Source organism: Humulus lupulus, chromosome 4, assembly GCF_963169125.1.
Source record: "Humulus lupulus chromosome 4, drHumLupu1.1, whole genome shotgun sequence".
Lineage (NCBI taxonomy): Eukaryota > Viridiplantae > Streptophyta > Magnoliopsida > Rosales > Cannabaceae > Humulus > Humulus lupulus.
Genome location: NC_084796.1, coordinates 133,828,561 through 133,841,304, shown reverse-complemented (window position 1 = coordinate 133,841,304; position 12,744 = coordinate 133,828,561). Strand labels below are relative to the sequence as shown.

General features: G+C 39.8%; 1 protein-coding gene across 1 annotated transcript; it reads right to left on the bottom strand.

Annotated features, from left to right (window-relative positions):
* Positions 1-2,470: 2,470 nt before the first annotated feature.
* On the bottom strand, positions 2,471-3,010 carry LOC133829177 (uncharacterized). The gene is made up of 3 exons (XM_062259052.1): positions 2,931-3,010; positions 2,756-2,845; positions 2,471-2,676 (listed from the first exon to the last, which is right to left on the bottom strand). The coding sequence occupies exons 1-3, from the start codon at positions 2,979-2,981 to the stop codon at positions 2,509-2,511; spliced, it is 309 nt and encodes a 102-aa protein (XP_062115036.1). The 5' UTR covers positions 2,982-3,010; the 3' UTR covers positions 2,471-2,508.
* Between the last annotated feature and the right edge of the window lie 9,734 nt (positions 3,011-12,744).

Below are 12,744 nucleotides of genomic sequence, written 5' to 3'. Positions count from 1 at the left end.
AAGGACATGATGACACATTAGTTGCACATATGGATGTAGTTAGAGAAAGGAAGGCCACAGATTTCCCAAATATCTAGTTAGGGGTTATTAAGATACAAGGATTGGGTATGCGTGCCAAATGATCAAGGGATTAAGATGAAGACTTTAAGGTCGACCAATATGACTCACAACCTTAAAGTGTTATATTGGTGGCCAGGAATGAAGAAAGATATAGCAGAGTATGTGTCTAAATGCTTAGTATGCCAGCAAGTGAAAGCAAAACATCAGCGGCCTGCAGGATTATTTCAACCACTTAGCATTCCAGAATGGAAATGGGATGATATAGCCATAGATTTCATGATGGGTTTTCCACGAACATGTAAGCAACATTATTCAGCTTGGATAGTAATAGATAGATTAACCAAGTCAGTTCATTTCCTATCTGTTAGGACTTCGTACACAGCTGATCAATACGCATATGTTTAAATCCAAGAAATAGTACGAATGCATAGAATCTCTAAGATAATAGTATTCGATAGAGGATCGGTGTTTACATCGAGATCTTGGAGTAAGTATTTGCCGCTAATAGAATTCTCCTACAACAATAGCTACCAGTCAACAATCGGGATGGCACCCTACAAGCTACTTTATGGAAGAGGGGTCAATCATCGTTGCATTAGGACGAGGTAGGAGAAAGGCAACTACTTCGACTCAAAGCTGTTAAAGGAGCTCAGAATGTAGTAGCGTTGATTAGAACGCGTATGCTCGCTGCTCAAAGCTGTTAGATAAGTTATGTGGATGCCAAGCGGTGTGATGTGGAATTCAAAGTCGGAGATCAAGTTTTCTTAAGGATATCTCCTATGAAAGGTGTGAAGTGGTTTGGGAAGAAACACAAGCTTAGTCCCAGGTTTATAGGTCCTTTTGAGATGTTGGACAGAGTGGGAGTAGTTGCATATAGATTAGCCCTACCACCAGCTTTAGCAGATAGTCACAATGTATTTCACATCTCGATGCTGCGTATATATGTGTCAGACCCATCCAACATCCTCAAGTACAATACGATAGCACTCCAGGAAGACTTGAGTTACGAGGAACGACCGGTATAAATATGGTCTAAATCGGAGTCCTACAGATCCAGTTTTATTGATTTTACTACAGGTGAGTTTAGAGTTATGAGATTTAGGAAGTTAGAAGTTAGGATTCTATTTTTTATTTTTTTATTTTTCATTTTAAAAATCAAACTTTGACTCCTTAGACCTCCCTCTGAACAATTTGACCGAGTCCCAAGCCTTTGACTGACGAATATTCTAATATTTTCAATTAAATTCATTATTTTTATTCAAAGCCAAAAAGAAGATTTTTATTCCTAGAACTCTATAAATAGGACTTAGAACCCAGCCCTTCTCCTCACTCTTCAGCTGTGATCAGACTCCAAGGTGCTAGTACTACCATAGAGTGATAAACACTTGGGTTGGGATAAAGCTTTGCCATTCCTAAGCTTTATAAAATACTTGGGAAGTGAGGTTTAGTGTATTTCGGTATTGGAGTTAGACCAATCCGTAAGTTCAACTAAGGTACTCCTATTCTTTAAGTCCAATTCTTTAAAACTCTTTAGTTTTCTTTAGTTCCTTTTATTCAGATCCTAACTTTCATTATCTGTTCTTGATTAGGTTCTTTAAATTTAAGTTCTTTCTTGGTAAGTTTCTTCTTGATGGTTTAGTTTCCACATTCATTCTTTATTCTTTATAAATACTCACCATTTGTATTGTTGGTTTTAGGAGTGTTCCAAATCCCGTCCTTGTTCTCATATCCCGGTGTTGGTAAGGAAAATAGGATAGATTTTATGTGCTTATATGTTATGTTATGTTTATGTTATGTTATGTTATGTTATGATATGTTATGTTATATGTTTATGCTATGATATGTATATGTATGATATGTTTTAGTTCTTGGGTATATGTTTTGTTTAGATAACAAGCATATAATTTGTTTAGATAACAAGTCCGAATAGTATATTCCTTGGGCATATGATTTGTTTAGATAACAAGCCCTATAAATTTATATGACTTCTTTAGATAACTAGCCCTGTAGAATTATGGGCATATGATTGCCTAGCTAGCAAGCCGAAGATGTATGATGGCCATTGTAATAGATGTTTTTGTAGCCATATGTTGTATAGTGTATGCTTATGATATATGATATATGTTTTAGATAGTCTTATGTTCTTTTATAGTATTTGACGTAGTCTTATGCTTATGTTTACAATGTATGTTTTGTTTTTAGTAGATTTTCCTTACTAGGCATTAGGCTCATTCCTTTATTTTAGTGTGATGCAGGAAAATGATTATGGAGGCGGAAGGATTCTTGGTAGCATGGCATGTGTCTTGAGGATGAATGGAATGGATGGGATGCGTGTCGATCGAGGATGATGTTTATTCTTGGTAGCATGGCATAGTTGAAGACATAGCAGGATCTTTCTTATATTCTTCAACCAAATCCTTCAAAAATAAATAGTATCAATAAATGTATTCAAACAAATGAGTAAGTTAAAACTAAAGTCACATGATTTTGAAAGGGCAAGGTGTATACAAAAGCTTCAGCCACTTCTGAATTTACTGGTTCGCCATTTTTCTTCTTATGTGCTTTGGTCCAAACATCAACTCTAGAAGGTGGTGTTTTGGTTTCACTATGGTTCATCTATCAAAATAAGAAAATAAATTAAAAAATATCTAAACCAAATTCTATAATAAAACAACTGTACATATGTTTGGCTTACCAATTCATCAATCAATCTTGCATAACCTTTGCGACTACAAGTGTGGGGTAGTTGCTTTGTCCGTATTTTTTTGAATTTCTCGCTTGTAGCCTAAGAATATAAAGTTAATAGAGACATTAAACTATAAATTTTAATCATAAATATATTTGGTTATAAGATGTTAAGAATAAAATACCTTAAACTCAGCACTATTTTTTTCCTTAACAAAACTTTTCCACTCATTCATAGATTTAATATTATCAGGCTTTAGTTTCAATCTTGTTTCTTCATTTGGTGCCTTTGTTATTTTAGTAACTAGCCTTGATTTCGAAGCTCTCCAAAGATCTGCCATACTTTTGAATATATAGTTCTTTTGCCCATCTTTGTCAACCTTATATCTTGCCTAGTAAAATATGAGATCCCTTTATAAATGCCTCAGTTCCCTAAAGTTGCTTGTCTTCTTTTCTGAATTTCTGAAAGAGTTAAAGAAATTTAGAAACTTGTGTAGAGAACCCAATAAATCAAAAAGTCATGTTACAATTATCTCATATTGAAAGAACAACATGCTTATAAGATCAAAATAAAAATTACATGAACAAAGACATAGATATTATTTACATACTCAAATGATCATTGATTAAAAAATATAATAACCTCCTTTAGTTCAGCTCTTATTCTGTGTTTTTTTTTTTTTGAGCAAAGAAAAATAAACCATCTTATAGATTTCAATGTTATAATTATTTTACATATTTTGGTTTCAGTAGATGAAATTTGTAAACCCAATAGAGTTACAGATTTCACATATACTCAACACCTATCACTGAATGCAACAAGCATCTTTTTTCTTTGTACCACTGTCTCTGTGATCACTCATTCTATGATCTTTCGGATGTTGGTAGCTAAGTCAACAAATTATACATAGTAAACAAATTGACTATATCAAACAAATAATAAGCATATGAATTACATATGGAAGAGCATGTAAAATAAAAAGGTTAAAAAAAAGTATTATTTACCATTCACATAAGCATACATGATGGAGATAAATAAAAATATAGAATAAACAAATTATATAAATTTATGAATTAGTTTAAAAAAAATAACTTTAAATATAGAAAACTCAGATCTTGTAAAACCTCAGAGAAAGTCCTGATGCTTCAAATTTGAAAGTATTGGTGTTTAATATTGTTATAGAATAATATGAAATGTAGATATTTGACAAAAAAAAATTGTCATAAGATGTGAAATGAAAACAGACTTATAATCCGCCTAATAACTTCTCTGATTTTATACCATTTCAATCAATATATTGACCAAAGCAAAAAAGAATTTATTGAAAACAATATAAAGGAGAGAAAAAACTAACATTAAGTATTAAGAGGTGCTTAAACACTAAATTTGCAAACTATTAGAACACTGTAATAAAGGCTGTATTGTGAGAACTAACCCAGTACATAATGCGAAAAAACATAAAGATATACACTATTTCCTGAAATTTTCAATCACTTTAACCAACACATTGACTTCAAAAATTTCCCTAGGTATCACTACCAAACCATATTTTAGACTATGAGTGGCGTCATAATGTTCGAACTAGAGATAGAAAATAAATAAAATATTTATACCAGAGATAATAAAATATTTTAACATCGTTTTCTATTATTTTAGATAATTATTTATTTTAAACTATTAGATAATAATTTTTCTTAATTATTAAATACAACTCAATCTTTCACATCAAAAGATAACCATTCTAACTTCTAAGTTTAATTAGTAATGAACATTGTTTAGCTAATGTTTATTATATTAGTTACACTAGATCCAGTCTAAATCATTACTGTTCTCTATTGGTATATATTAGCAAAATGATCATTTTAAAGTTACCACTTTCAACGAACAGAAGTTGATTAATTCATTTTTTTTTCCTGAAATTCCTTTTACATGATTGAGAGTTTGTTCCACTAATTACATAAAAAAAAAAATATATAAGTAATTAGTACTATGCCTTTGGGGCCTAACTTTGATTCATTTTGATCATTGACCCACTAGAGCTAAAATCAATCTCCTCAAAATTAATTTTCCAGATTCAAGAGACTTAAGAAAAGGCCCAAAAGCTACCATGCATAGATACGCACTCAATATATTAAGATCTATCTTTCAAAAATATATATATTAATTTTTTTTCTTTTTAAATAAAAGGTCAATTTGCATTCTATCTCAAGTAATAAATTGCAAACGACATTTTTATTTTGTTTTATCCATTTATGTGCAGAAAGAAAAGTTTTCTGTATAATTCAGTGCTTCCAAACACAGTAATATGACTGGCTTACTACTGATTAAGTATCTGAAACAAGTCAGAAGGCAAAAATAATAAATCCTATCTCTGGTATTGATTCATGAGCCAAACAGAAACCAAGTTCCACATATCTACAAATTTTAACCGGAGTAAATAATAGGACTTTCCAAAATAAAAGTCACACAATTAAATATCATACACAAGTTTTACATCCACTTACTCAAGAATTATGTGGAGCTGACTCTTAGTCTTTAAGGATCCAAGATATTTCACAATATTTTTGTGGTTCAAATTCTGCAAAAGAGAATAAGGTTTATCAGTCTCTGACCATTCACCTTCTTCCAAGGATGCTAGTTGTAGGATTCAACTCAAGTGAAAGAACATAACAATGAAGTGATAGCTATCCATGGTGTTTAACTAAAATGGAAGTCCTCAGTTTATATCTCAAAAGTTTCATTGCTAAGCTGCAGGTTTTGGCATGCATCAACCAATCTTTCTTATTTGTGAGTTCAAAATTGCATAATTAATACATGCTACTTAAGTCATACAAGCAAGATAACAGTACCTTTAGTAAATCTATCTCTTGCTGTAAAGTTACGTGGAAAGGATCCATGGGAAAGCCATCAAAGAGAAAAGAGACTAAGTTAGTAGTCATGCATAGATACTAAAAAAATAACCAAATGAACCAAACCTAGCTGAGATGAAAATATGAGATCCCTTTATAAATGCCTCAGTTCCCTAAAGTTGCTTGTCTTCTTTTCTGAATTTCTGAAAGAGTTAAAGAAATTTAGAAACTTGAACAAAAAAGATCTCATATTTTCATCTCAGCTAGGTTTGGTTCATCATTTATTCCGACTTCTATTCCTTACTTTTTCATTTTTTGTTCAGGGACTGCTGTCTCTGACTGCTGGCTGGTGCTGCACTGGGGCGCTGGTTTCTCGCGAGCAGAACTTTGACTTAAGGCTTGCTCAGTCTAAGCAAGCACTTGAGGATGAGAAGAAAAAGCTGCTCCAAGAGAACAAGGAGTTGGCTAAGCTGAACGAGCAACTATGCGAGGACCAAGCCGCTCTCACCCAAGAGCTTCAGGAAAGTCAAGCGGCCCGGAATAAAGCCATCGACGAGCGACACAAATGGAAGGAGAACTGCACACTCAACACCCAAGAGTGTAAACAGCTCACACTCGATCTGACCGCCAGTAGGGATGAGGTAAAGAAGCTTGAGGAACGGGTGCGTGAGCTCAAGGAGGACAGAGTTAAAACTCTGAAGAAGTACAAGGAAGCCACCTTCCTCTGCTTCTATGACTTCTGGAAGCACAATCGGGAGGCAAACATTAGCTATCTCTCCGAGCGGTTGCAAAGGACGCTGATGGCGCAGTGTGCTGCTCGGCTGGAGGCAGAAGAGAAAGCCAAGGCCCAAACTCCTGCTGCTGATGTCGTGGCTGACCAAAATGCTCCTAATCCAGAAGACCCTCCTGCCCCCCAGTAAAATTAATATATATATATATATTTTCAGCTTTTATGGCCCGCTGGTCTTTTTGTAAAGACAATCTTTTTTCTTTTATTGCTGTGAGGGAAGCTCTTTTGCTTATGCTTGAACAATTACATTCGAGTTGTACTGCTCGCGGTGTAAAGGTTTTTTTTCCTTTTAATTTCATACTTACATCCCAGCACTAATGCTTGCGGTGTAAACGTTTACCTCTAATATTATAATCTTTTATTATAATACCTGTTCGCATGACCGAACTTAGCATAGTACTTTGGTTTGCTTTTTTCAAAATATTTTTGAAAAATGCTCTAAGTACCGAAGCATGCTTTCACTTATTTTGTTCATGTGTTTACATACCTCATGGTGGTATGCTTTGCTATCGATGTACCTTATATGCCCCCCAAGTGATCGAGGAGCTTTAGGTCCTTGGTCACTTGCCTTGACCATGACCTGTGCGAACATTACTGCTCGTTGCAAAATTTTAACACTTGTAATACAGCAAAACAACACACGTAATGAACAAATACTTGTAAAAATAAATTTAACAAAGTTGGCAAGAATGATTGGTTGCGCACAGTCCCTTATAATCTCGTACTAAAAATGGACTAAACATGTCTTTACGAGTGATCTTAAAAAAGATCTTACATTTATAAGCGATTAGCCATACAACGTGGCTAACCCTTTTTGCAAAACTTGTAAAAAGTAGAATTTAATACAAGCCAGTCCTTTAAAAATGACTGTTTACTGATAATACTTGCACAGGTGTTCTCCATTCCAGTAGCGTGGAACGAGATCTCCGTTTAGGCGTGCAAGTTTATAGGTGCCCGGGTGAAGGACTTCTTCAATATGGTACGATCCTTCCCAATTGGGTCCGAGCAATCCAGCAGTGGGGTCGCAGGTATTCAAGAAAACTCGTCGTAGCACCAAGTCACCGACTTTGAATTTTCTTTCTTTTACTTTCGAGTTAAATTACCGGGCGACCTTTTGCTGGTACGCAACGACTCGGAGTTGGGTTTTTTCTCGGATTTCGTCATTTGAGTCTAGGGACTCCATCATCAGTTGGCTGTTCTGGTCCTGGTCGTATGTTATGCGTCAATGTGAGGGGGGATCTAACTCGACAGGTAACATAGCCTCATATCCGTAAGCTAAGGAAAATAGGGTATGACCTATCGCTGTTCGGTGAGACGTTCTATACAACCAGAGGACTTCAGGCAGCTGCTCTGGCCATGCTCCTTTAGCGTCTTCAAGCCTCTTTTTCAGGGTGTCCTTAAGAGTTTTATTCACGGCCTCGACCTGCCCGTTTGCTTGGGGATGCGCAACTGAAGAAAAGCTTTTAATAACTCCATGCCTTTCGCAGAAGTCGGTGAATAAGTCGTTGTCAAATTGGGTTTCGTTGTCTGAAACGATCTTTCGAGGCAAACCATTCCGACAAACAATGTTCTTGATGACGAAGTCAAGAACTTTCTTGGTAGTTACGGTAGCGAGTGGTTCAGCTTCGGCACATTTGGTGAAGTAGTCAACTTCCACAACTGCGTATTTCACTCCACGTTTTCCCGTTGGCAGGGATCCAATCAAATCTATCCCCCATACCGCAAAAGGCCACGGACTCTGCATCTATTTCAACTCGTTTGGAGCTGTTCGTGGAATTTTGGAGAACCTTTGACATTTATCGCATCTTCGTACAAACTCCATCGAATCCTCATTCATAGTTGGCCAAAAGTAGCCTTGCCTTAGAATCTTTTTTGCCAAACTCTGCTCCCCAGCGTGATCTCCACAGAAACCTTCATACACCTCTTTCATTAGTTCCTCAGCTTTTTCTGGTGTAACGCACCTGAGTAGTGGCATGGAATATCCTCTTCGGTACATAACACCATCGACTAGTATGTTTCTAGCGGATTGCCTTTGCAGAGTTCTGGCCTTGTTTCTATCTGTTGGTAGTATACCTTTTGTCAGATACTCCAAGTATGGCGCCATCCATGTATTCTCCATTCGAATTTCCCTACTGGCTTCAATTGCTCGTATGCTTAGCTTACTCAATCTTTCTACTGGCACAATGTTCAAGGTGTCGGCATCTTTCGCGCTCGCGAGTTTCGCTAAGGCGTCTGCGTTTGAATTTTGATCCCGCGGTATTTGCTGGAGGGTATACTTCGTGAATTGGGCTAGCAGGTCTTTGGTTTTATTTAAGTAGGCCACCATTTTTAGGCCTCGTGCTTGATATTCCCCTAGAACTTGATTCATTACTAGCTGTGAATCACTATAAATATCAAGCGTCTTTATGCTCATGTCCTTCGCCATTCTCAATCCAGTTAGGAGTGCTTCGTATTCGGCTTCATTATTTGACGCAGTGAAGTCAAACCTAATGGCGCAGTGAAATCGATGCCCTTCCGGTGTTATCAATATCACTCTTGCTCCTGTGTGGGATTCGTTGGACGACCCATCCGTAAATAACTTCCACGGAGGAGCTTTCTCTTGAGGCTCAAGCGCACCAGGCTGTTTGCACTGCTCGCTGTCTGGGAGTTCGGTGAACTCTGCAATAGGATCACCTAAGAGTTGTCCTTTTACTGCTACTCGTGATGAATACATGATATCGAACTGCCCTAGTTCGACCGCCCATTTTAATAAGCGCCCAGCCGCTTCTGGTTTCTGGAGGACTTGCCGAAGGGGCTGGTCGGTTAAAACTATGATAGGATGGGCTTGGAAGTAAGGGCGCAGTTTCCTTGAGGCCAGGATTAAGCAGTATGCCAACCTTTCGATGGGTGGATATCTTAGTTCTGCCCCGATCAGCCTTTTTCTAACATAATAAACAACTTTTTGTACGCCTTCTTCCTCTCGTACTAGTACCGCACTAGCAGCAACTTCAGTGATCGCCAGGTAAATGAACTAAGTTTCTCCTTCAATTGGCTTTAATAAAATGGGAGGCTGTGCCATGTGGGATTTCAAGGCCTGCAAAGCTTGCTCGCAGTCTCCTGTCCATTCAAACTTCTTATTGCCCCTAAGTAGATTGAAGAAAGGGACGCATTTGTCTGTTGACTTCGAAATAAATCTACTTAGGGCTGCGATTCTCCCGGTTAAACTTTGTACATCTTTGATCTTTCCTGGCGATTTCATGTCGATCAGGGCTTTTATTTTGTCGGGGTTGGCCTCGATTCCTCTTGAATTTACAATGAACCCCAAAAACTTCCCTGATCCAACTCCGAAGGAACATTTGAGGGGATTTAACTTCATCTGGTATTTGTTCATTACATCAAAGCATTCTTTTAAATCCTTCACATGCCCTTCTGCCTTTTTAGACTTTACCAGCATGTCGTCCACGTATACCTCCATGTTTACTCCGATCAGCTCTTTAAACATGTGGTTGACTAGACGTTGGTAAGTCGCACCTGCGTTTTTCAGTCCGAAGGGCATTACTTTATAACAGTATAAGCCCATATCGGTCCGAAAGCTGGTGTGATCCTCGTGAGGGGGATGCATGCTAATCTGATTGTAGCTCGAATATGCATCCATGAAGGAGAGGATCTCGTGTCCTACAGTAGTATCGACCAACTGGTCGATTCTTGGGAGTGGGAAGCAGTGCTTTGGGCAGGCTTTATTGAGGTCTGTAAAATCCACACAGGTTCGCCATTTGCTGTTAGGCTTGGGAACCAGCACTGGATTGGAGACCCACGATGGATAAAACGCGACCCTGATGAACCCATTCTCCTTTAATCTTTCGACTTCTTCTTTTAAGGCTCTCGACCGATCTTTATCGAGCAGCCTTCGTTTTTGCTGCACGGGTGGAAAAGTCTTGTCTATATTCAGGACATGGCTGATAATTGCAGGGTCTATCCCAGCCATGTCTTTGTGCGACCAGGCAAAGACTTCCTGGTTCCTCCGCAAAAATTCCACCAGTGCCTTCTTCGTAGTTGGTTCTAGGTTTTTCCCGACCTTCACGACTCTGGTCGGGTCTTTTTCGTCGAGTTGGACCTCTTCCAGGTCCTCGAAGGGTCCAACGTTCTCTTCAAAATCCCCAAAGCGAGGATCTAGATCTCTATCCTCCCTTTGGGCAACACCCTATTTGGTGACTTCATCACCGGATTGGGCTTGTGTATCAATTTCCATCTGGAAACTATCTGAGGTAGTGCTCTTTGATGTTCCCTTTTTCGCCTTCGTAACTGAGGCGTTGTAGCACTCTCTAGCTTCCCTCTGGTTTCCCATTACGCGTCCTACCCCTACGTCTGTCGGGAATTTCATGGCTAAGTGCCACATAGAGGTGACGACCCGTAGATCAACCAGTATGGGCCTCCCAATGACGGCATTGTACGCCGAAGGATAATCGACTACTATAAAAGTAGCGAGTAATGTCCTGGTAGTAGGCGCTGTACCTGTCGTCACTGGCAGTCTGATTGATCCGACGGGGGCGAGTCCCTCACCAGAGAAGTCGTATATTGTTTGGTTGCAGGGCTCCAGGTCCTTGACGGATAGTTTCATGCGTTCCAACGAAGACTTATACAGGATATTCACCGAACTTCCTGTATCGACCAGCACTCTCTTCACCATCATGTTGGCCATTTGGATATCCACGACCAGCAGATCGGAATGTGGGAACCGAACATGTTGGGCATCGCTATCAGAGAAGGTTATTTCGCCCTCTTCTGACCGAGCCTTTTTTGGCGCACGGTCCCCCATAGCCTTCATCTCGATGTCCTGGTCGTGGCGCAGAGTCCGAGCGTATCGTTCCCTGGCCTTTCCGCTATTTCCCGTGAGGTGCGGGCCTCCACAAATGGTTAAAAGTGTGCAAGTCATGGGGGCAGGCTGCAAAGGTGGCGAGCGTTGGCGTGTGGGCGCTTGCTCGTTGCCACCTGGAGCTTCTCGTTGGGAATTTCCCGAGGCCCGTACGTATCTTCTCAAGTGTCCTTGTCTAATAAGGAACTCGATTTCATCCTTCAGCTGGTTGCATTCGTTGGTGTCATGTCTGTAGTCGTTATGATAACGACAGAACTTGGTAGTATCTCTTTTCGAAATATCCTTTCGAATGGGGGTAGGCTTCTTATAAGGCACACTGGAACTCGTGGCCTGATAAACCTCTGCCCGAGACTCAACTAGGGCAGTGTAGTTAGTGAACCGAGGTTCATAACAGTTACCCTTGGCTCGTTTATTGTCGGAGGTGGAAGGCTCATTGTGTGGCCGTTTTCCACCATTCTTGCCATTATCGTTGCCGTTCCCATTGCCCTTGTCGTTGCCATTAGGTTTAGACCCATTGGCGGCTTTGGAGGGCTCGGCAGCCTTCTTATCCTTGACTAGAGGCTTTCCATCATCAGCTATGGCATCTTCGAGCTTGATGTAACGATCAGCCCGGTCCAAGAATTCCTGGGTAGTTCTAACCCCATCCTTCCGAAGGCTTTTCCAGAGAGGGGTGAGACGCCTAACCCCTGCGGTTATGGCCATCATTTTGCCTTCGTCCCCCATCGTTTTCGCTCCATCGGCTGCTCGCATAAAGCGCTGGATGTAGTCCTTAAGCGATTCTCCATCCTGCTGGCGAATTTCAACCTGCTGGTTTGCCTCAGTCGGATGCACTCGACCTGCATAGAACTGTCCGTAAAACTCCCTTACGAACATCTCCTAGGAAAGTATGCTCGCAGGAGGGAACTTAAAAAACCACTCCTGCGCGGCATCAGAAAGTGTTGCAGGGAAGATCCTGCACCGAGCATCTTCGGACACTTTCTGAATGTCCATTTGTATCTCAAACTTATTAACGTGAGATACCGGGTCACCGTACCCATCAAAGTTCGGAAGCGTAGGCATTTTAAACTTGCTAGGAGTCTCTGCCATAGTTATCCTCTGGACAAAAGGAGTGCCTTTCCTCCTGTCGTGGTTGATATGAGATGTTCTTCCCCCGACCAGCTGTTGCACCGCCTAGTTGAGGGCATTTATCTGGGCCTACACAGCGATAGGAATTGCTGTGGCCTCTGTTGCTGGGGGATGTTCTCGCCATGCTGCTCGCGGCGATCGTTGAGTACATCTCTCAAGTCCTCATCTCTTCTCTACTGCTCGCTAGCTCCGAGTCGGTTGAAGACATTATTTTGTTTGGGCTTCCCCCCAGCATCTCGTCTGTTGGGTTGGTCATCTTGAGGTATTTGGCTCCTGCCTCCACCTCTTTCTTCATTCCTCCAACCTGCATTTCCTTTTTCTGAGTCGGCCTCATTATAACCATGGCCATCTCTTAATCTTGATTGGCTATGGTGGGATCGAC